We start from the raw sequence: 25,809 nt of genomic DNA, 5'->3' as shown, positions 1-25,809 counted from the left end.
CTAGGCTGTAGTGCAGGGGCCCAAGTTGTAGGGAGCTCCAAATTTAATTTTATGGTTGTTAAAGCAACATTTTATGCTGTCGATAGGGCTCCAAAAATGACTTTATCCCATGGGCCCCCACCCAAATAAATTGTGCTCTCCTTATGCTAAACATTCAAGCTCATTTTCCAAACAAATAAAGCATGATCTGTACTTATTCCAAAAAAAGGAATAATTTTGCCATTGGCAGCCATGAGCATCTTGTTTAATAGTCTGAATTCCTTGGGGTGGTGCTACCACATTAGGAGAAAGTCCATGACATCACCATATTATCTTGATTTAAACTCCCCTTTTCTCAGCTTTGAATGAAAAATCAATTGGCAAAAATCACCACAGTCAACTCACCTAAAACTAGTGTTGGCCAGTTAGTTATCCTTGCCTTCAAGCCTTGGTGGAATATCTCATGCAAAAACATGATTGTCTCACTGGAAAAAAAGGAAAGAATTAATTAGAAAAAATCTCTACAACAAGCACACATATTAGGATGCAGACTCAGACAAATAATACTCTGGTTTTGCCTGACCTGTTGAGGAAGATGCTGCTCACGTCATCGTGACTAATGGGAGGCTTCTTGGAACTGGCAGCCATGCGTAACGGTCGCAGGAAACAATTGACCAGTATGGAGAGCTGCAGGACATATTCTGTCTCAGCCTCCACCATGTTGAAGACGATCTGGTTCCTCTTCCTCATGCTCTCTGCATGGGGAGAGCAGATATAATCCTGAACAATGATCTTCCACTTCCGCCTGCACAGCCAGCCACGCATGAAGCTCTGCACCTGCATGGAGACAGCACAGGGACGAGACACAACTGTCATTAGAATGCAGAATGCTGCGGGGGCATGCGGGCCTAGTATTCTCAGCAGGTTTTAATGAAGAATCAACACCAACAAAATCGAGTCACCGTAGGCATAAGCATCAACAGTGCACCTTTTTAATCTTCTTAATATCTGGATCATCCTCTTCCTGATTGACCTGGTATGGCTTCATCCTCTCCTTCGTCTTATTTAGGGCGACAATCTAGAAGAATAAAAAATGCTACTCAAAACATCTGTTTACATACAAAACATCAGAAAATGTAGCTAGCCTATCACCTGATTTATTATCATAGAATCTCAACTGGGTTTTCAGTCCAAACGTGCCACTGAAAAATGAAATGTGAATTTTTCAATTTTTATTCTAGTCCTTAATTTTGTCATAGACTTTCCCACAAATAATAAAATAAAATGGTGTCATATGGGTCAGGTTTTGAAATGACGCAGCATAACATGTAAACAGAACACCATACTAGCCTTGGGAAGAAGAGCGGAACAGGTTAGATGTACTGGTTACAAGCCCAAATTTCCCCGTGATGAGCATTAATTAATCTTTAAGAGGATGTACTTTCTACAGTGGAGAAGTTCAACCTTCCTCAGACTATAGCAGCTATAACAGCACAATTCTCCAGGGCCATCATCCATCTCTGAGTCCATCCTTACATCATCATAGACTATCTGGTTTTGGTCCATGACCGTGAGGGGTCAAAACAAGAAAATGAATGATAAAAATAAAGTAACCACAAAGTAGACAACTAAAGAACAGAGCAAAACTGGGACACTTAAATACACATAGAAAAAAGGGTTACCAAAAAGGGCAGGTGTTGACCACAACAAAATCAACCAATCAGAAAAAGGCAACAAGTAACACGTGGAATACATTACAATTAACAAACACAGGAAACTAAGGAACATTAACCAGCACAGGGACTAACTAGACGAGGAAAGACTAAAAACAAGTATAAACAAAACATAAACCAACAAGGCACAAGTAGGGTAGACTATAAACAGGGAGACAAAACAAAGACCTAGAAAAGCAATACTAAAAGCTAAGGATAAACTAAAGGTCAGCCTCAAACTCAAGACTGGTGGTGTTCAGCCTAAGAGCCACACACTCAACCAATTGCACTATGTGGTGACCCAGGGAGCAAGGAAACACACTAGGGACTGAGGTGCTACATGACAGAGAAGGGAAAGCAGGATGGCCAGTGACACCTGCTGGCCAAAAAGAAAAACAAGACTCATAGGACAGGTTCAGACTGGCACCAACCCTGACAATTTCATGCATGCATCTGTTTCAACTGGGGAAAATAAAAGGTGAAAAGAATGCTTTAACTGCGTCTTGTTAAGTTTTTGTTTTTGTCCTGAGTTGGAAACACACGATAAAAGGGGCTCTGATGTGCTAGACCTGCGTTAGATTGTAAAGCTTTCTGCCTGGTATCTCTGCCCTGCAACACAGAAACTGATGTTTTACAAAAACATGTGAACCAAATATTGGAAATTATAGGCTGTTCGGCACCATTTTAATGGCATTTTTTACAAAAGAACATTACCTATGTAGTGCTTGTAAACATAAATGCAAAATAGGTTGCATAAACATAGTCTCATTCATGATCAAGAGTTTAGATGTTATCGATAATCTATATATATATTTTGCGGAAATAATCGATAAAGCATATTCGAATATCGGTCCAACCCTATATTCTAATGTTTTGAAAGGGACCCATTGGCAGTAACATAAGTTTCACTTTCCACATTTGCTATCCAAGAAACAAACCATTAATATCTTTCTGTTTCCACCAGCAGGTAGAGCAGTACTTTCCAGCACCTACCTCTGCCTTAAGTCTCTCAATCTCAGTGTCCTGGTCCTCCAACTGGTGGCGAAGCTGATTGGCTGCCACCTTTTCTGTCTCCACGATCTGCACCAGGTGGATGTACTTCTGCATCAGCACCTCGCGCTCAATGATGATGTCAGAGTAGCTGCAGGCCACGAAGAGAGATATGGGCTGTGTTTCAGGTTCCAAATACTCAAACTATAAAGACTACTCCCAAAAAAATGATGGGTTGCCAACACTAACTGACAATGCTGCCCAGAGGCGCTGTAAAGCAGGGGAAAGTTAGGCCAATTCCAAGGGGCCCTGAGTGACAGGTGCTCTAAAAAAGGAACATAATTAGATTGGTCTGGATTGAGGACTCATTTTGATATGCTTTCATGGGGTCCAAAATCTCTGGGACCATCCCTGGTGTTGCCAAGACTGCTACTTCTCTTACTAGAATAAATACATTTAGACAAAATTTTATCTGTGCACTGTACTGTCAACAGAACTACACTGGTCTTGTGTGGCCAGATATCTGCAAAAATTTGTCTTTTCTAGGACTGCGACTGCTAACAGGTAGCATTGATAATAATCAGTAATAAAAATAGTTCACAATGAATCTTGTTATTTGTCATTAACTGCGTTAGCGTTTATATCTTAAGTATAGTACATACTTGACTTTTCCACGTGCGGACTCTTGCTTATGTATTACATTACTCCACAGATACATCACGGTCATCGTGGTCAATGCATGCCCACAGCAATGGTTTTCCGCCAGACCAACAAAGGGCAGATGTATTACGGCAAACACAAATACAAGCAGTGTAGAGAAATGGGTAAACTTTTCCAAAGAGTTTTAAAATTGTTAGTAGTTTAGAGCCTTATTACGACAATATGGTACAGAGCATGTCATTTTTTAAATCTTGGCAACAGAATTAACTGGGACTCAACCCTCTTTGTCGAATTTTATCAGCAAGATTTCATGAATGCCAAAAAGGCATTGTTTTAAAAATATCATCACAATACTGTGTACAGTGGAATAAGTTACAGTTGTTTGCAAGCTAAATATTGGGACTTTTATACATGCTTGTTTTAACTTACGCGCATGGAACAATAGACCCCAAAATGATTTCTATAAAAAAATTTAAATGACTTGAAAATATCAATTAAGGGGAGAATGATACTGAATGCTTGAAAAAATAAGTTTGAGCATGTTTTTAGATGAGTAGGTTCATTATTTGCATTAGATTTGAATACCGTGCAATGCCCATTACACAGAACAATGACGAATGAACAGTGGACCTTAAAGCTTCATAATGATGTGGTTTATGCCTCAGTCGGGACTTAGACCTTACAATAGACACTCATCTTCATGGTCTATGCGGTTTAGTGCGCACGTCATTTGGGAGTCAGCCAACTGCAACTTTTAGGTACAGAGAACGTGCGTCACTCTTCCGATAGGAGTCTCCTGTCAGATCACAATGCTAACAGTATACTACATAGCAAAAAAAAAAAAACAAACACACACACACACAATAGACATAACAGACTGTCACTGTCAGGGAAGGGACTGTTTGTTTCCGTCTGCGTGGGCTTCACCAGTCTGGCTGAATCAGTCTGGCTCATTCACACGCAAAGGCAACTGCCTTAATAAAGGGTTTTATCTGTCCAGCATTTTTTGTCGCCCTTTGTGGGCCTGACAAAGCATGGAACAAGCTAACATGATTGCTGCGACCAAATTCAGACAGAATGTAGGTTAGATCAAGTAGCCTAATGGTTTAACCATGATATAGGTACTCTGGTCTTGCATGTCCTAACAGTAATGAAGTCGTAACATGCTGATAATTGACAAACCGGTATGTATAGTGGCAGAGTGGGGACTCGATGGGTAGGACTGTTGACTCACAGGGTTGGGGGGTTTCTCCGAGTGAAGTCTGCATGTTCTCCCTCTGTCATGCAGGTTTCCGCTCACAGTCCATAGACGTGCAGTTAGACCAGTGTTTTCCAAACTGGTCCTCGGGGACCCACAGACAGTCCATGTTTTTGCTGCCTCCAAGCTCCCTGCCGGACAGTTGGTGGGAGGGAGCAAAATCGTGGACTTTCTGTGGGTCCCTGAAGACCAGACTGGTAAACACTGAGTGAGACTAATTACTGTCTTTAAGCTTTAATTTACAGCAATTTCAGTTGTGGGACAGCATGACAGCGTGATTCAGTAGGTAGCACACATATACCTGTTCTTCCTTAAATTTTCTCCCCATGTCCAAAAATATGTAATTTAAACCCACTGTAACCCTCTACCGGATTTGGAAGATGGATGGATGGATGGATGGATGGATGGATGGATGGATGGATGGATGGATGGATGGATGGATGGATGGATGGAATTATAAAATTGCATATGACTAGTACAAAAAACAGCATGACAGGCAATAAGGAAAAATGTGCAGAATTGAATCTTACTAGCACAATATTCATCTGATTTCAAGGATTCAGTGTTATCATGGTGAATTGACTATGATTGATTACTGGTCTAATATCAGAATGACAAATCCATCTACTGACTGCCTTTCAATAAAACTTTCCCTTTCAAGTGCCACAGGTAGGTTAGAAATAAAAATGCGAAAAGCACAAGGCTTTCAAAGTTTATTAGCAGTTAACGAAAGAATGGATTTTTTCCCCCATTCTCATCATTTTCCTTTTTTTTTACATTTGAGTACCGTAAACTGGGCTGTTCTTGGGAATTAGAACAGACCTGCATTATATGAACTTGAAATAAAAACACTTTTGTCTAACCACAGTGTTATGTGGTTATAACCACAGTTATATATTGTTTGCTGGCTGAGGTAGGGAATGTAAAGTAAAATACATGCAAACCTTATATAGCCCTAATATTAAATATTTCACGACAATCCTTCAAGAAAACAAGTAGTGTGTTGAAACACTGACAAATATAACGTCAGCGGTGGACAGACGTCCATCTGGAGTGGGACAGCAGCCCTTTCATTTTCCGTATGAATTAAAGATGCAGGGAACTCAGCAGCGAAAGCCACACAGAGAACCAACCCCACTCACACGCTTCATTCAATAATCACTTCACCCTGCTGGTTAACTGCTATGCAAAACATCTGTTATTTAACAGCTAATATACTGCAGAACAGCAGCTAATAAAAGCAGCATTTTAGCAGTTAGCCTATTTTAGACATTGAACACTAGGTAAAGGCTAACGACTGACTGTAAATAATACTTTATATCGGGGGCTTTCCCTGCAGAAGGTGATGGGGTGGGACAGAACTGCGGCAGACGGCTGACCTGGGATGCATAGGCTTTGCGGTATGATGCGAACGTATCTGATTGGCAGCATTAAGCTCTGGAGAACCTGGCAGTGCCAGCCGCTCGTACCTGGCTTGCTGGATGGCATCCACCCAGTCGTCGCAGTCCAGCTCCTCCTCCGTTCGCAGCTCCAGAGGCTTCTGGCCATCGTGGCCAAACATAACCAGGAAGTAGTACTACGGGATTAAAGGAGAGAAAACAGAACTGAGTATACCAGCGTAGAAATACTTGGGCCATGTCAGTAATATCAAAGCATTATGGATAATACAAAACAGCATAAAATCATGCTGCATAAACACCTTTCACTGCACTTTGATCCTATTAGACAGCCTAATTATTTAGCATTAGCATTTTTCCATTTGGCGAATGCATTACTAGAGCAACCATTTTCCATAACTGCTTATGCAGTACTGGGCCACATTGTGCCTGTGCTGAATGCCAGTCCCCCTTAACACAAAGACAAACAATATGGACAATTTAGAATTAGCGTGATTATAAACAGAAAGGTTGCAGGTTCGAATCCCCGACCAGCAAGGTACCACTGAGGTACCCTGAGCAAGGTACAGCCCCCAAGCACTGCTCCCCGGCCGCTAACTAATAGCTGTCCACCGCTATGTCACATATGGGTTAAATGCAGAGGACACATCAAGTGGTTTCGCACTGTAGTGTGTCAACAATGACAATTAAATACTTTCACAAGTTTCACTACATACACCAAGGCAGACAAACCATTCAAACCCGAGCCCTGGAGACGTGACACACTGTCTCCTCAGTGACGTAAAGACCATTGGTTATAAGCTCAAAAATCGTTGGTTATAAGCTCAAAGACCGTTGGTTATAAGCTCAAAGACCATTGGTTATAAGCTCAAAGACCATTGGTTATAAGCTCGTGCCCCTTTCCACTTCGCTTCTTGTGGATGTTTTATTGGTCCATCTCAGCAGCTAATTTCCAAAGGTGGAACGGACCGCAGGGGCAGGGAGCAGCCCCTGATGTGACATCCAGGTAGCAGCGGAGCACGAGGAAGGACACTGAAAACCCCCCAGGGCAGGCAACCGCTGACAATGTGCTTCTGTGCCACAAAAAAGCCACAGGAGACAAAGGCAGGTGTCACACTTTGAATCCCAACTGAAAGAGGCTGTGTGGTGCATATACCAAGGCCTCAGGGCCAATCAGAAACTGAGACATGCAAAGCTCACATCTCAAATGACTGAAAACACTTTTGACCGAGCCCAAGGCTACTGTGGATATTTCTACAAAATGGCCAATGCACAAATTCCCTTTAAATTCCTTTTAAATTAAATGAAACATCGCTTTTTTTTTAGGGGGCGGCATGGTGGTACAGTGGCTAGTACTGTTGCCTCACACCTCTGGGACCTGGGTTCGAGTCTACGCCTGGGTCACGTGTGTTGAGTTTGCACACAGTCCAAAAACATGCTGAGGCTAATTGGAGTTGCTAAATTGCCCGTAGGTGTGCATGTGTGAGTGCATGGTGTGTGAGTGTCCCCTGTGATGGGCTGGCCCCCCATCCTGGGTTGTTGCCTGCCTCGTGCCCATTGCTTCCGGGATAGGCTCCGAACCCCCCGCAACCCAATAGGATAAGCGGTTTGGAAAATGGATGGATGGATGAAACGTTGCTATTTAATGAAACATAGCTAGGTAGCAACATCACGCTGGACAATCAGTATAGCAAAAAAAAATATAAAAAACAATGATTAGCACAAGAGACAATGTTCACAGATAATGCAGGATTGACAAAGGAGATTTTAGTGCAAATGTAACCTCTGCTAGGGTTAGAGATGGGTGTCCTTATTGCAGAATGTTTTGGCAGATAGGACTGCAAATGCCTACAGCGCCTCCCAGAGGGCATCAGCTGGAAGAGATTCCAAGCAGGGTGGGAGCGGTCAGAGATTTATATTCTTTTTGCCCTTTTAATAATGACAGTGACAATGAAGAGCACAAAACAAGCTCAGCCAGACTGTGACAACAGTGAGTTTTTGCACTGCAGTGTGAGCAGAAGTCACAGACATCATGCAGATTATTTGCTAACTTTTACCCCATATGACTGTGACATCATAGCCTTGTTGGGAGGCACTCCTGCTCCAGTAAAAGGCTATCAGCGCCACACAGGCTGGCGGTAACCATGGTTTCCTCACCGCCAACCTCAAAAGGTGCTAACGGGACATGACTGGTGAGTGACTAGGATGCGAAACGGGGTGCAACGGGGTCTCCAAGGTCAGGCCTGAGAGCTCAAGCTGGGAAGAAGCTGAGATATGAGAAAAAGGGAGACCTCAATGTGCGTACTTGACCGTACTTGAATTCTCAGGACAGAACAAAAATCCCCCCAAATATCAAGGATATATCGGTTGCATCCTCGATGAATGAGTCCCATCCCATGATTCATTGTGCCCCAAGTTCATTATTGGAAGGCAAGTTAGCAAGACAAGGTTTTGTCAAGACTACAAGCACGATCCTTGCATTCTGGGTATTGAGAACCACCCTAGGTTTGCACATGTGGTCTTTGCAGGTCAGGGCTGTGACTTTCTGGGCCCACTGGAGAATGACCACCGTGAATGGACTGTCACCTCAATGTAAGCCCCTTAAAGGTATAGTGTTCCCTCACATATGAGAATAAACCTCACATTAATGTAACCCGCTAAGCGTTAAAATAATCTCCCCTAAATGAAAACTGAATGATCTTTTCCAACAAACTATAAAACAAGGAAATCTGCAAGCCTATAGACGGGAAAACCTATTGATTTCTCGAAAAGCTGCATGACCATCACTAAGAGGAATGGCATGAAAAAAGATGAATGGATGGATTTATATAAGCAGCCCCTGTTAGCATCATCCCTCAAGCCTGTACTGAGCCCTGTAGAGTCAGATTTGAAGTCAAAGAAGACGCTTAAAGCTGAGCTTCTCTTTAAGGACTGGCCGGCCATAGCAGCCAAACTGCCTGCACATTGTCCCTGTTGGTGTCCCATTGACCACAGTCATGCAGTCAACGCTGCTGTTGACACCCCCCCTCCCCCCCATCACCAATCTGGAAGCCTTGCATTTTTAAGTACTTGAGTCATCCGGGGAGATCCGGGAACATATGGGACACTGATCACGGAGGTGGTTCTCCTGCGGTGAGCCCCAGCCACTCTCCTCTGGCTATGCTCACCCCTGGCAATTTCACGAATGTGGGAATCTCTACTGCACAGTTTTTGGTACTGGGGGGCTGTGTTCATGCTCCCCTCTGATTTTTAAGAGCTTCCCCCTCGGATCAATAAAGTCTAAGTTATACCTGGACTTATCTGCACTCGACCCCCCCTCATTTGCAGTCCGCAGAAAAACAATGCAGGGAAAAGCAGGACTGTGATACCGCTCACAAGCAGTGGAGGCAGCTGATGGGCGTTTTCCTGCACGACGGCCCTAGCAGGGTTAGGGTTACATAACCCTCCCCATCTCCGCTCTCAAGCCTGCAAAAGCTACTCCACCAATCCACGTCTCCCTCTAAGTAGGGTGACCTCTTCTGAGCACAGGTGCCTGGAGGGCATTTACATTTCGATTTGATGCTCTACTGACAGGTATCTGCTCAAACATTACTGCATGTAGGAAAATACCAACAAAAAAAAATACAAAGAAGCACCTTCTCTGGATATACTTGAAAACGAGAAAAAAGACATTTTCCTTTGTTTTCTTTGCGTTTTTTTCCACTTTCTCTTACTCATCAGCATTGCGACGCGATGTTGAGAAGCCCACCCAGCCACAGGGTGTGTTTGACATTGATGCAGGCAGAACACCTCCCAGAATCAGGGCATTCAGACTCATTAGACTCCGTACTGTTAAATAAAATGTGTCATGCGCTACAACAGAACAAATGTGTTATGCTCTGCACTCTGGCTAGGATGCACATCAAACAGAGCAGCCAGTGGAAACCCACAAGACCCCACACAAGTGTGGCGAGATTCAAACCCCCCAGTGCAGACAACATGAGGCCATGACGCTACCCACTGCCTTGCAGGGAAACACAAAGGTAAGACTTTTTTTTCAGGCAAAAGTGAAGAGATGCAGCCTCTTATTCAGAGTAGCGGGTTCAAGGGCACTGCGTTATTCTCAGAGAAACGGCACACTGCGAACAAATGGGCTTTCCAGTGCAGTAAGAATGTTGTACTTCCTAAAAGACGACAATATGCCTAAATGCAAAGAAAATGTATCTTATTCATAAGATGTATTGTTAGTCAGCTTATTAAAAAAGTTAGAATTTTGTCTAAATATAAGAAACTTATACTTGCTTTCATTTTTTGCAGTGCAGTGGCAGGAAATCTACTGGAGCAAGAGTTTCTGCCCATCCGGAATCCCGGGGAGGGGAAACCCAGTGCCCAGTGACCTGTGCCGTTACCACCCTGCTCAAGGAGCCAGCCATTACTGGGAATCTCAGCAAACAAATGAGCTCAGGTTAATTTCAAACCCATACCTCTTTTTGTACAAAGAGCATCTACCCATGCAAGTTCACCACTGGATCGGGGGGTGGTGGTGGGGGGGGGTTCTTGCATAACGTTTCTTAGCGAGCACTCCACACATCACGAAAATGTGTCACTTCAACTAACAAATCTCATTTCCATGGCAACGTATTCTCCACTGTGCTGGCTGTGACGTACTGTATATTTAATTTGCATTTACCTCTAATGTGCCCATGACATTAAAAGTGGTTTGGTGGATTTGTTACATAGAAAAGGGCCCCAGGTTTTCAGACAGTTCAAAGGTTAATGTGGGCTGAAAAGATGGTAGCTTCCAGCCGCAGGTCATTGCAAAGACTGGCACACAGTGAACTAAAGAAAAAAAAGGAAAACCGAAGGACAAACACACCTCTTCTGGTCAGTCAATATGTCTCTACCAGCATGTAAGATCTAAGAGATGGCTTGACATGCAAGTTGGGGTCCCTAAACATACCTTATGTGAAACATTCATAGACCAGTAAAACTTGTTGACAGTTTCTTTAACTTTAATGAGTTTAGAAGCTGATTTATACTTCTGCATACTTTATACTGGCAGGTTACCCTATTACCCCAGGGTGGTTAGCTTCCACTGCCACATCATGATCCCCAATAAAGTCCAAAATCAGTCAGAAATCACCCAACCCCCTTTCCACCTTAAAGTAGCCCAGACTTCAGATGACCTAGAGTCTACTTAAGACATAATTTAGAGCAAAAATACTAATGTTGTTCAACATCACAAATACATTTATAGGTTCTGAAACTGAAATCATGGGGCGGCATGGTGGTGCAGTGGTTAACACTGTTACCTCACACCTCTGGGACCCGGGTTCGAGTCTCCGCCTGGGTCACAAGTGTGTGGAGTTTGTATGTTCTCCCCATGTCGTCGTGGGGTTTCCTCCAAGTACTCCGGTTTCCCCCCACAGTCCAAAAACCTGACACCAGCCTTTTCTGGTCTGTTGCATATTCATGTGTAAAACATGTACAGATACAAATGTAGGCACTCAGAAGTGGACATTTGTGAGGATTTATTCAGTGCTGCACACAGCTGAGAGACTGTATAACTGTGTGTTTTATCAGTTTATCAAGTGCTCTCCATTCTCTTACATCAGCAGCCAGACACCTAATGCCATCCTTGATTTACTGTCGGTAAAAATGAATAATACACTCAGTGTTTGCATAGCTGCAATGTGCTATTAAACAGATGATTAATTTACTCACATTAGTAGACAGGGGGTGATTGATGTATGATCACCCTTGACAGTATTTGGAAGCATGCATTGAGCAAAATGTACAAGTAAAAGCCATAAGCCACATACTATTATAATAACAGAATGCAAAAGACTGCATTGCACCACAGAATCCTAAATGACAACTGATAAGTATTTTTGATGATATTATAACTGCTAAATTTCATGACCCCCCACTGAATTTAGTAATCCAGTTTAAGTAGATATACAAGGGGGCAGACATATTCAACACGTTAAAACCATAACCAAAGACCTCAAATACCAGGGCACAAGATACTCTTCAGATATTTGTATTATGAATCAAGCGGCCAGTTATGTGACAATCACTGTGCTGCATATGTGGTTTGAGAATGAAGGTTAGAACAGCCACCTACACAAAGCTATCAGCAAGAGCAAAAACTGCATTCTAAATAACACTAAATGAACATTAAATCAGTCTAACAGCTGCAGACCTGAAGGTGTCATACACACACAACGTCCTTACAGCTTTAAAGCAAACACATGCTTTATACTCTAGCATACATGCTGCATACTATATATCCATCTAAATGTTCTGTATCAACCTGGTGAGAAGTACCTGAAATCCACATACTCATGGCTAGGAAGCACTGAAGACGAGGATTAACCATATAATGCATGCATGTCCTGCATCGCTTTTATAATTATACATCATTGCTGAATAATTAGTCTGTGGATAAAAAAAACTGCAGACTACCCACAACTGCAGACTACCCACAGACTACCCACGACACTGCTGAAATATTAAATGAATTTAATTTACGAATATCCCTGATAAGGTATTAATTGCTTACCTGAATAACACTGTAAATAAACAAAGCATTTATACTGCAGCCATAACATTAAATTCAAAAACATTTTTTCAACATTTTAATTTTAGTGGTGCCGTTGCAATCTTCCTGTACGGTAGACAGATGTAAAACGCAAGCGTCACAGATATATTACACTGTAAGCTGTGGTACTCATAGCTGAGAAGTCCCACAAATCGCAGATAATTTTAACAGTGGTCACAGGAGTGATGTGACATGACACACTGAGCATTGAACCCAGCTGTGTATGGGGTTGTGTACCTGTACCCCTGCCCACCTGCAATAGTCACACAAGTGTTGGAACTGGGCCTTGGCTAAATGGAAGAAGGCTGACTGGTCCAGTTAATCCCATTTTCTGTTACATCGTGTAGATGGCCAAGTAGGTGTCAAACTTATGCCCCATGTCTTCTGTTGGTTTCTCCCATACAGGATAACCATCATTCACAGCTCATGTCAGCCAACACTAGGGTTGCCACTCATACTCTATAATACGGGATCATGCATCAGGGTTTATCTTTGTGGCGACAGAGGATGAGGACTCTGACCAGGTGTAGATTATCACTCAGTAAATGAAGTTACAGTCTCCTTTAGTCATGCACTATCCATTATTCCCTCGGCATTGGAGCAGGTGCCATCAGCATATTTTCCCACCAAATTAGACCTATGAAGTGCTTATACCCTGATCCGGATTAGAAGAGACAGACACTGACAGACACTGAACGTAATTCTGAGGTGGATAACTGGGAGATGGGGTGTCATGGTGGCGCAGTGATTAGCGCTGCTACCTCACAGCAAAAAGGTCCTGGGTTTGGTCCCTGGGTCGGGTGTAGAACCTTTCAGTGTCTCCCCGTGTTCGTGTGGGTTTCCTCCGGGGGCTCTGGGTTCCTTCCAGTCCAAAAGTGTACGGGATAGGTTGATTGGTGACTTTAAGTTGGCCCCATGATCATGTGCAGTGTGTTGGTTCCTGCCCAGGGTTGGTTCCTGCCTGTGCCCATTAATCCCAGGATAGGCTCTGTGAGCCCAGTTAGGATTAAGTGGTTACAGTGATGGATGGTAACTGGATGTTTTTGGCCATTGACCCTTGAGGAACTCCGACACTAACTAGTGCATTTCAGGTTCTCACCGGTTACTAAAACCTGGAGTTTGTATGTACCACTAAGTGTCTTAGAACACCAAGGGTTATTTTCTCCAAATGTTTAAAACTGACAGTGATTTACTGACTCAGACGGAATATGGATGGAGGTTCAAGCCAGACCGACCGGCAGCAATCCCCAACATCCACCTTCCCCCAATGTGCTTTGTCAGTCCAGTCATTGGGAATTAGAGAATGAGATTGTCCGCATCCTGCATCATGATCAGCTGCTGCTTGCCACACCCACTAGAATAAAGTATGTGTTTGATACCACGTGACCACAGCTTCTGCAATGGGTCCATACCTCTTTCAGCTCAGGTCATCTGGGGATTCTCCTGACCACAGAGCTGGTAAGCCACTGGTACCAATGACCTTCCCTGGAAGTAAATATCCTACTTTTGGAGGATTAAGGATATCCTCATGTCCTCCAAACGAATGGACAGATAGAGCTCCTCAATCAGGATACTTGACGATTTCTTCATTCATATTGCACGTAAATCACACTGACTGGAGCCGGTTTCTTCCCTGGGTTAAATATACCCAGAACTCATTATTCATCCTGTTCAACTCCTCTAACACGGACAGCGAGTCTGACTCCCGGCTCGGAATATCGGGCTCCACATCCCTGCCCGAAAGCTGCCCCTTTGATACACTGGGTCATGTCAGATTCTGCACCAGGTGAACCCTGTTACCTATCACCACCAGTCACTGCCTGTACAATCTTTTCAGTGTTTCATGTGTCCTTGCTTAAATCCGTGCGATACAGCCCACTGCGTCCCAAGACTGCACTGCCCCCGCTGTAGGAGAGAGAGATATAACCTACACCTACACTCCTGTTGCCCTATTGAACTCAAGATATAGTGAGGGTCAGATGCTACAGTAGCTGGTAGGTCGGGAGAACTGAAGTCCAGAGGAGCAGAGCCGGGTGTCTGCAGCTGATGTCCTCGATCCTGATGGCTGTAACATCTCCCCACATCTGCAGGAGTGGTTGCCTTTCCCTTCACTCCCCAGGACAGAATCCTACTCTATTGACCCTAGTGTCCACTTCTGAGGATTGTGTTCACTTCACATCGGAGATCTCTGTTAATTGGGGACAATTACCCACACCACTTAACATGTAGAGTATGTAATACTGCCGTTTGCAGTGTGTTTGTGCAAAAGTATTTTCAGTGGCAAATGACTAGTAAGGTTATAATGGGACTACATGGTACTATAGTCCTGATACTGATACAGTCCTGATACAGGTCTGCTAATGAGGAACAGATACATAACGCCTACTTAGAGATTACAAACATCCCATGGTCTTGCTAAGACCAATAAAGACCTATATTATTACTTAGCTTCAGGAAGCGTGAGGGAATTTGAGACACTCCTCAAGAAAGTGAAACGGAAAGATGACCTCCTAGTATCAAAATACCTCGAGTTGCACAGTCGACTAACAGAGTGCTGTGCAACACTGAAATTCTTGTATACTTAGAACTGTATAAGAGGTCAGTGGAAAATCCATATTTCTCTCTAGCTCAGAACCATGGAAAGACGTCAAAGAGAAGGAAGAAGGACCTGTCTGGCATGTCTTCTTTCAATTCAGTTCAGTTCAGTTTGAAAGCACACTCAAGGCCATGAAATGACAACTGGATCTATCAGAAGACAAGTTAAACTCCTCGGCATCCACCCTACAACTGTGCTGAGAACAAATACTTGTTACCATAGCTCCAAATGCCAAGGTTAGTGTTTCCCAACTTTGTCCTCGGGGACCCCCAGGCAGTACACATTTATGCTCCCTCCCAGCTCCCTGCCAATCAAGAACCACAAATATCTTGTAGAGGTGTGTAGAGGGAGCAAAAATGTGGGCTCTCTGGGGGTCCCCGAGGACTGTCCAGCTGCTTTCGATAGTCGCTTTCACACTTGAAGAATGTTGTACAGATAGCGCTTGCCACTCGTCAGCCCTCATAATGCTGCACCTTGAGAATCTGCTGCCATGATAGTTGCAATACCCTGGTTTCCAGAGGAAACTGTGAGAGTTACAGGAAACTTACACTTACAGTCAAAGAGGAAGTGAGGTCATTTCATTGTTACGTAAAACATGTCGCCAGGCCTCGAATGACATTTATGGAATATTCGCTACATTGATACCGAAGGGAAATAATATCGCAATGATTACCATTAACGTTTTATCACCCTGCTCTACCAGTACAGCTCCTTTCTCACAACTAAACCATCCCAACATCTTTAACATCAAATAATCATGCCCCATGTGGCTATATGATATTTGTGACCCAATGAACACTCAGTTGAAGGGAAGCCATTTCAAATGGCAACTTTGCTGATATGTTGCATTACTGAACTGCTCACCTTCAAAAAAAGACATTTAAAAAGGCTGCGATTCTAGCTAGATTAGCAAAGGGTGGAACCTGTTGCTAGTAAAAACAGGAAACCCATTCATAGAAAAAAAGGTAGTGTCGACCAACAATCACCAACAATTACTCCGTCCACATCCTAATTAAATAGATGGAATCCACCCTCCCCCCATGAATGCACTAACAGACAAGGAGAGTTATCCTAAGCTGGGTGTCGCTGTGGTTTCTCATCCGAACACTGAATGCAATTTGCCCCTTAAGGGCTAATTGGTCCATTGCCCATTCATCCACCAGCACACTCCCTGCTTCATTCTATTATACCGCTTCAGCCCTGGGCCTGCATGCTTCCCCCTCTTCAGCTCCACACATCTTATGTCGTTTTCTCATTAAACTCTGCTGCACTTGAAAACTTTGTCACTGAAAAAATGTTCGTCCATTCAGACATTCATTCGTCAGAACACACTGAAATCAGACTCTTTTTTCTGCTTTGAAAGATGAACAGAACTATGCTATAATACAGAAACTTGGGCATTTTCGCCTGTTGTGCAGTTAGGTATGTAACAGTAACACAGAGGTGGGCAGGATATCGGACTCTAACACAAAGCACTGCTATAATTAACATTGGTATAAAGCTCTTATTAGTAGTTTAGTAATTTTGTCTCAGAGTTCTTATTTTGTCATTCTGGAAGACATTTAGTTATTAAATCAAAAAGCAAGTATAAAGGACGACAAAAGGAGCAGGTCTAGATATTGGGCCTCATTGCAGTAATATTGCCACGCCCAGTTCGTCCGATCCTCGTGTGAGCCACGCCCAGCTCGTCCGATCCTCGTGTGAGCCACGCCCAGCTCGTCCGATCCTCGTGTGTGCCACGCCCAGCTCGTCCGATCCTCGTGTGTTCCACGCCCAGCTCGTCCGATCCTCGTGTGCCACGCCCAGCTCGTCCTATCCTCGTGTGTGCCACGCCCAGCTCGTCTGATCCTCGTGTGTGCCACGCCCCCTCATCATCCACGTGTGCTTCCCCGATTGTGCTCAGCTGTTGCCTGTTATTTTCAGCTTGTCTTCTGTACATCAGTCCATGTCTTGCCCTGACTGATGTCGGTCACTGTCACTGTTGTTGTGTATTGGAATGTGCGTCGTTCTACCCCCCGCTAGTCCCTATAAATCCTCGTCTGCCCCTTATTCCGCCTATCTGCTTCGTCCTTCGCCACTAACCTTTCCTCCTGGAAACCTGACAAATACGATCATGACTTTGGAATAAGATGGTAAAAAAAAGTGTATCCTCTCAAGTTCTGCCTGCACTAAATTCATTGGATATTTCTGTAAAACGCTGTAATAATGCTAGACAGTGAAAGGCGTCACGATTGGCACCTCCCTGTCTGTGTACAGCCACTGACTGCTGTAAGACGGCGGACTTTACTGGCCCCTTGTCTCGTAACCCCCTCATGTCGGAAAGAGCACAGCATGCCCAGCGGCCAAGCATTCATCTCTCTACAGAGAAAAGGAGCATTTATCAGCCCTACAGAACTAATGTGGGGAAGCCAGTGGTTTCAGCTCCCAGTCCTCGTAGACTTTGTAAGATGGTGCATTTGTTGCTCATGGCTTGTATCTGCTGCACAGTGCAGAACTCAATGTCGGACCAAGGTAATTACAGCAGATCCCATACAGGGTAATAGTCTGCTTTATGTGGTATAATAAGCAAAAGCCCATTTCAAAGACTGCAATCAAAGACATTATTTCTCCATTTTACACTATTATCAAGGCAGACATGTGCAAGTTCAACCGCGAATTTCTGCCATGCTGGAAAAATCCCTGAGAGGCCCCTAAATGTTATTGAGTCCGTGTGGGTGGGGGGAATGGAGAGGTCCTGCCTCATAAAGCTGTAGTGTTATCCTGGAAGCTAAAAGTGCAGGGCAGGGAATAGACCAGGATGGGGAGCCAACCCATGGCAGGACGCACATGATTCACACTTTACACTTACGGACAATTTGGCATCTCCATTTCACCTTAGTATGCTTCCGGACTGTCGGGGTTAACCAAGCCAAGGCAGCGACTCAAATACTGGTAGCAGTGCTAGCCACTGCGCAACTGCATCTCCCCATCACAAGATACGTAATCACATTATATATGAATTTTTAGTTTTTTGATTGCATTCACAGATTTTTTTTTATTTTTTATTTTATACTATTTTTTTTTTTTTAGAATTTTTTTAAATAAATTATATTTGCAGGGACCTCAAAAAATGTCCCCATAGGAGGTTTTGGCACATTGAGTGGACAATGTGATAAATACAAATCCACACGCACAGGCGCGCACACACACACCTAGTGGGAATACCAGAAAAATCCAGATGGTTTTGAATGGGTCTCTTGACAGCTTGTCTAGTCTTACCATAGCCTAGCCTTGAGTACCCCTGTGATCCTGATAAGTAGTTAGAAGATGCATGGATGGCTGGATGGATGAGTTAGTTATAAAGCTTTGATTTTGAAAAGAATGTGCAATGCCGATTAAAATAGGTTAGTAACAGCTGGCGCTAAGGAATAAGAAACTCATAATATGGACACGTGTCAAATGTATTTTGGTATTTCTAACATTTAGACGGAAACACTGGCTTTGTCAGTAGCTGCACCAGCATATGTGCTGGCCACCTGTCCGGAGAAATTCTAATTGCATATAATTTCTGTAGCATGAAAAGACGGTTTTCAATCAACTGTGCAACAGGCTTAACATCGCTAATATATGCGGGGAATCGAAGAAGCAACATGTGCACTTGACGCGAGGCACTGCCGTGTTACAGCTGCCACTACGGTCCATATGAACCCGCCCTAGCTCATTTATAAAATGTGGCACAGTAGTGTGCATTAACTGCGCCTTCTTGTATGACACATGTAGTGTAAAATACAATCAAAACTTTACAGATTTTAAGAAGCTCACCTGCTTGTCCAGAGTCTCTTTGCCTATAGCGGAGACTTTCGGCGCTGGCACGCGTTCGCAAGTACATCCCTCTAACAGATAAATCCCAGAAGGTCGAGTGCTTTGGTCGTTTTCGAAATAAAATAAAAGATTTTGATGCAATGCGAAATATTTATCGTGCCATCGACTGTTATCCGTGGTCTTCTTGCAGAGATAACCTCGTTTGGTGCCCCCTTTGCGCGCAAGCACGGAGAGATAAAGAGCATGCCCTTCATTGTACCGCACACTTTTCTGCATTTTCCGACTCAGTCAGTGTTTAAAGGGTGTTATTTGCACCACATCCTTCAGTTCGACAGCCTTTGCAGAAAACGGATGAATGTTAAAAACAAAAAAAGTGCATCCAAGCCCTACCACCGGAGCGAAAACTTCTTGAGTAAGCTGAGCTACAACCCATGTCCCAAAGGCGCTTTATCCATAGTAAATCACTGAATTCATGCTTGCATAAATTGAAGTTTTTTTGTTCCTAAAAAGAAATTTTAACTAAACCGGATACATGCAGAATTTCAAAAATCATTCGCAAGCTTGACGTGCTGACACCGCTGCTAAATAAAAGTCGATTCAACGAAGAGACGCTCATAGCAGAGTCTGAGCTGCGATGAGCCGTGATCGGCTTTGACAGCGAGGGGCAGGTCTGCCTTCGAAAATGGCTGATTTATCAGCTGCGCCTTCTGGAGTCAACCCTGCGCTTCAACCCAATAGATTCTCATTTCTAGAAACAAAGGAGAGTTTGCATGATGGGTTATTTATACATCGCGCCATACCGGTTCTGCTAGAGTTCTTCAATTCGTTTTCGATGCGGAAATCACTTTAAAGTGTTTGTGAAAGTATCAGAAGACAAGACAGAAGGAAGGAAGTTTATTTTACAGCGTGGACGTGCTGGAATTAACACTGAAATGTTGTGTATAAACTGTTTAATATAAATGTTGTAATAAAGGAATGATACGATGGGTCAGTGGGTAGCACGCCTCCAGGTTTGTAGGCTCGAATCCCACCTTTGCTCAGTGATTGTGGAGATTGTATGTTCTCCCCATGTTATCCAGGTTTACATCAGGAACTCAAGTCCAAAGACATGCAGTTAGGCTAACTGGTGTCAGTAATTTACACATAGAATAAGAATCCGTCAGAAAACGGATGTGTGGTTTAATTATAAAGCTTTAGTTTTTAAACTGAACAATGATGATTAAAATTAGTTACTCATAATAGTGCCACGAGTAAAATTTATATATTTTGCTTGTTAAATTAGTTGCAGTATTATTGTATTTTATATTGATTAAAAGAATTATTATTGCTGTTATTATTATCCATCCATCACTATAACCGCTTGAGCCCACCTGGGGCTGGGGGGGGGGGGGGTGGAGGGGCTGGAGCCTATCCTGGAAACAACAAGCAAAGGCAGGAACCAACCCTGGGCAGGCGCCAACACCCTGCAGGGCACACACACTCACATTCACACACACACACACACAGTCACTGGGCAAACTTAGGGTCACCAATTAACCTACAGCCCACACTTGTGGGCCGTGGGAGGGAACAGCACCAACCACCGCATCATCCCGTTATTATTATTATTATTATTATTATTATTATTATTATACACATTTGTTAAGTACATTTGTAAAGAGAAATTGATTGCTAGTTTGATAATATAGACAGGAACACGACCAAGGCTGGAACTTAAGAATTCTTGTTACTATCCAGTGGGGTTGGTTTAGTGAAAAAGGGAGCCGACATGTAATTTTTATGCTACCCAGTGGGCTAGTGTTCAGTTTTTTGTACTCGCCCTTCCTCTAAATTACTTACCTTACCATTATCGTTCTTGGGGGCCCAGAACATTCTCTTTACCCTCCTGTCCGCCCTACGTCTTCTTGTCTCTCCCCTCCTCGAGTCACCTTCCGCCTTAGCCTTCACTCCATCTCCCCTATTTGCTCCTCCTCCCCTCCTTCCCTTGAGGGGTCCTGTCCCCTCTCCTCCAAACCAGTGTGCCCACAAACCTTTCACCTCTGGCCCTCAGGCAACAGATAAGGTTCAGGATGGCAGAGAGGAAGAGGTGGAAAACAAGATGTCCTACAGTATGTGTCTGTATCGATAACTTTCATCATCTTTCTCTGCTACCATCACTGCTGTTAATACCACCTACCACCAGGACCAAGATCATCACCATCCCAGACACACACAGAGTATTCTTCACTTACATCACCCTCCTCGACCTTCCTACGCCCCCTCCACCCACCACCTTGAGTGCTGATGACGTTTTATAATCTTTCCATGAGAAGATGGCAGCCAGTTCTCTGCACCCACCACACGCATACAACCCACAGACCTTCCCTCCGGAGAACACTACAGTCTCTGCTCCAATCACTGCATAGTTTGCTGACTTCATAGACTAGATGAAAGGATCTTCACCACCAGTCACACCTCTCTAAGAAAGAGCTTCTAGTAATTTTCTTTGCCAGCCCTACCATTCATCATCGCATCACTATGGATCAACAACACTGTCCACAATGGGACTTTGGGTTAATACAGATTTATTTCCAGAAGATCAGTCTTTATTTGTCTGAGTATGCAGCTCGGATTCTAGTCTAGGCACTTCTTATCACCTAGACTGCAGTAACTCCTTACTGACAAGTCTTCCCATTTGACAACAGATTCCATTAGCCGAAATGCTTTCACGCTACACCCCTCCTTGTCTCTCTTCATTGGCTTCCTATGAGTGTTTGCGTCAAGTTGAAGTCGATAATCCTGGCTTTTAGAGCAGTTAATGGAACAACACCCATCTCCAGCAGGTTGCTCATCAAGATCTCACTCTCCTCAGTCCGCAAAACAGCACTGCCTGGAGACTGCTCCACCACACGAAAGGTTTTTTTCTAGATATTTCCATGTGTAGTTCTTCAGTTATGGAAGGAAATACCCATCTTCATTCTATCATCAGATTCCCAGTCCATCTTCAGGAAACACCTCATTTAGTTCTCCTACTACTGACTGCTTCTATCTTCACCTGTAATCACTTAGCTGGTCTCGTGTGTATCCAGAATGATCTATATTAGACTTCTCTTTTATTAGGATTTTGCAATGTTTGTGTGTATGTGTCGTATAGCTGTCATCGAATGCCAACTTGCACATCTTATTGGTTATTCATTGGGAGCTCAGCCTAGCTACACATGTATCGTTGGCTGCTTGACTTCTGTATGTAATGGACTATCTGCCTCTCTGTGCTTTGTACAAAAGCATTTGCTAAATACATTAATGTAATGTAAATCTAAGCTCCTAGTACTGGGAGATGCTAGTTAATCCTGATCACCATTGGGTCCACTGGAGGTATCTCTCATCAGCTTGTTTGGTTTCTAAACCATCCATACATCCGTGCTCTAAAAAGTACTGAAAGATACTGATAGTCATGGGTGATTCTGGGCCCGATGTTAGGGTGCTTAAGCCCCTCCTAAGTTTTTCTGAAACCATTTAGAGATTTCTCCGAGATTTTTGTAAACATTTCGTAACCTTGGCTTGGCAACTTTATCGTGGGGGCTCCCCACCCCCTCGACACTCTAAGGGTCAAATCCTAGGATCGCCCCTGCTAATAGTGACTAAAATATTTGTTTAGTTATGTCATACACTTCACAAGAATTTAGACTTAATTATGCTGCAGTACGACACTATATTTCTACTGGACTACAACATTTCCGGTTTTCTTTGTTTGGTGTTGATTTGCTGTGGCACAGCCATCACTAAACCTGTGAATAAAGAAAGGTATGGTCTTAAGGAGTCTCTGATCCAGACCTCCGTCTCAGACACTGCAGCGGCAGACTGCCGCGTTATAATGGGTGTAGGGAGGGCTGGCTGACTGCACACTCTGACTTATTTCAGAAGAACGTGATGTAATATGACCCAGTAATAAATCCAGCTGTATTACGAACAAACACAGGAGTATTTGAATACAGATATGCTTGATATGCCTGTGGATAAATAACTTTTATGTACCCATACACGTTGCACTTTTGTTAGAAGGTGCAACAGGGCCACAAACACCCAGGATAATTGTTGACGACATGCCAAAATGCTTCCTTCTTTCCCAGGTGAGTTTGAGCTGACATATTTCCAAGTATTGCTGAAAAACAGGGCTGCATTTTGAGAAAATCGGAAAAGGCCTGCTTCCTGCAGCCTCTGCGCTCTCCGTCTTCTGGCGTTTGACGGCATCTACACATTTCATTGAACCTGCCTCCAAATTAACAGCAGCAGTAACTTTCTGAGTTCGCTTCATGGGTCTGGATCTCGCGTGAGGCGTTCTGTGCCTGTCAAGGAATAACACGAGCATTGGTTCACTGAAGGGTTAAATGTCAGACCTGTTACCTGGTGTTCTGCAAAAGTATGACCAATCATTCATACTCATTTGAGAATTTTAATTGATCTATTTGCAATTGGTCAATTTTTTTTTACCCATTTTATTTATTTTTGTCGCTTTCTGTACCATTCATCAGAGGTGGACATTTCAGGTCCAGAAAGTTCAAATCCAGACCAGGATTTTGTTACATCCAACCAACTGAGTCCTCTGTGACTGTGACTCCTTATGCTCAGCTGGTTGGTTGAAACAAAATTTTTACTTTCTGGACCTGAAATGTCCACCTCTGCCCCTCATATTCACATACTATATTCTGAACGGTACATAATTAGCAACAACCAATATAGCTTTAACAGTTATTGTTAGACTTTAAATGAACTCCCACTCCAAGTTTACAAAATGAGTACTGCATAATCCTCTGTTCTTTTTTAACCTGTATGTATGGCAATTTAAATACGGTCATAAAAATATACCTGTAATTAAACTGTTTGATGTCTCGGAATAGCCCTAGAGTATGATTGCTCTCTGTAGGTGAGAATAAGCTGGCCATGAAGGGCAGCCACCTCTCGTGGTGCCTGGGGAGCTGGGAGTTAAGGACCCACAGAGGCGTCAAGGCCAGGCTTAAGCTGACAGCCTCAGGCACAGAAGCGTAGCCCCCTGAGCCACACGCTACTTATGTGAGTGTGTGAGTGTTTGTACCCCGCGATGGACTGGCATCCCATCTATAATGTTGCTCCTGCTGGATGCTGGCACTCCAGGGTCAGGGTTGTCTACCCCTGCTCTAGTCTCTGTGCTGCCTGTAATAGTCTTCAGGATCCAGGATCCCTGTTAGCTTGTTCAGGGTAGGTGGTTAGGAAATGGATGGATAATTACAGGGTTGGGGTCTCGGTGCCACTTGCAGCTCTCTCTGTGGTTTATTCAGTCGCAAAACATGTTCAGACACAAGGACTCTAAGGGAATTGTTCTTTGGATGTATAATGGTCATCAGTAATAGAGGGTCTGGAGTCAGAATAGCACACCATGACCATGCTGTGGAGCCGATGATGACAGGGCGATCACTCCATCTCTTTGACGGGACACAAGCTGAGACAGGATGCCGATCAGCCATTTTTACTGTGCTGCTTTCCTGATGTGGCATATAGTGTTAAAGATAAGCTGGGTATCTTATCGTAGTATGTGAGGTTAATTGCCATTCAAGGCACGATACCCTTATCAGCCTAAATTTGTGCGTTTACCCACTGCGTGCTACGGAATGACCAATGACTGATCCTGGCAAGAGGGGTAGTTGGCCAGGGTGGGGCGCCAGCCTTGAGCGTCAGCATCCCCCCCCACCCGACCACAGCTATTTCCCTGGGCTCACATGGGCTTTGAACACCACTGGGGACGCCACACTGCACCGTGCGCCATGTCCGTGTGCTTGCGTGCATATTTTACGGACGTTTGTGTGAATGTGCGTTGGATGCTTTGCGCCTGTGCATGTGTGTATCTGTATATCTGGCATTTTCAGAAAAAGCTCGACCTATGTCCAGTTAACGGCTGATGTTTCCTCTTGGTCACCACACGCTGCACAGCAGGACACGTGTACAACGGGAATAGATCACTCAAGCAGTCACGCAAAACAAACGAGAGAATGTATTTTTAATTGTGTGCAGGAATGTGAGTTTAAAGCTGACATTTCTTTTGATATCCTGATTAATTTTATTCTTTTAATGCTCTATTATGGCAACCGAAATATATATGTTGAGATTTAATGAAATGTCTGAACTCATTTTAAAATCATGATTAGCCATTTTAAAAAAATAATACAAATTTCACATCTGGTGTATTTTAAAAATTTCATTTTTATTCCAGTGTTCTGTTTCAGAAACAATGCAACGTTATTTAAGACTTTTTAAGACTAATGGATTGTTATTACCCACTGGCAACAATTAAAAGTTCCATTTGAGATCTAAATTAGTTACTCAAAACTGACATCCTTTGTTGTGCAAATACAACCAGATGGTAGGTACATTCAGCTTACACTGGAAAACAGGAGGAGCAGCTTCAAAGTTCACATTTTGAAACATCCTTGTCCTTTCAGTAGACAGGGTTTGCTGGAAGATGTGGAAATTAGATAAAAATCCACACGACAAACGATAAGCCACGTACTCATGAGTCAGACCCCCAGGAGGGAAGTCCATGAATGCAACATGACTGTGTGGATCGTGCCCAACCACTAATTTCAGATGCACCATTAGTGATTTTCCTTTGAACCCCAAAACTCATCAGAGTAACAGTGATGCTTCCTGAGCCATGATCCTGCATTAAACCACGTTACTACAATTATTTTGCATTAGATTTATTTATTAATTTGCACAGTTTGTGTATTAGATTTTGGATTTGTGACAATAAAGTAGAAGTTATTTTTAATTTATGGATGTATATATACCGTATAAACGAATTAGCAAGTAACTCTGCAAAG

The 25,809-nt window shown here is 43.4% G+C and overlaps 1 protein-coding gene across 3 annotated transcripts in view; it reads right to left on the bottom strand.

Annotated features, from left to right (window-relative positions):
* LOC125745936 (ras-specific guanine nucleotide-releasing factor 2-like) overlaps positions 1-19,798 on the bottom strand; it is a 46,884-nt gene extending 27,086 nt beyond the window's left edge. For all 3 annotated transcript variants that reach the window (XM_049019252.1, XM_049019254.1, XM_049019253.1), the window contains exons 1-6: positions 18,977-19,798; positions 6,069-6,175; positions 2,685-2,832; positions 968-1,057; positions 563-816; positions 385-464 (exon numbers count right to left, since the gene is read on the bottom strand). In XM_049019252.1, coding sequence (XP_048875209.1) covers positions 385-464; positions 563-816; positions 968-1,057; positions 2,685-2,832; positions 6,069-6,175; positions 18,977-19,252 — 955 coding nt within the window. In that variant the 5' untranslated portion in view covers positions 19,253-19,798. The remainder of the gene's footprint in view (positions 1-384; positions 465-562; positions 817-967; positions 1,058-2,684; positions 2,833-6,068; positions 6,176-18,976) is intronic.
* Positions 19,799-25,809: the final 6,011 nt, after the last annotated feature.

Source organism: Brienomyrus brachyistius, chromosome 7 (genome assembly GCF_023856365.1).
Source record: "Brienomyrus brachyistius isolate T26 chromosome 7, BBRACH_0.4, whole genome shotgun sequence".
Taxonomy (NCBI): Eukaryota; Metazoa; Chordata; class Actinopteri; order Osteoglossiformes; family Mormyridae; genus Brienomyrus; species Brienomyrus brachyistius.
Note: the sequence above shows the minus strand (reverse complement) of the source record. Positions and strands in the feature narration are given on the sequence as shown.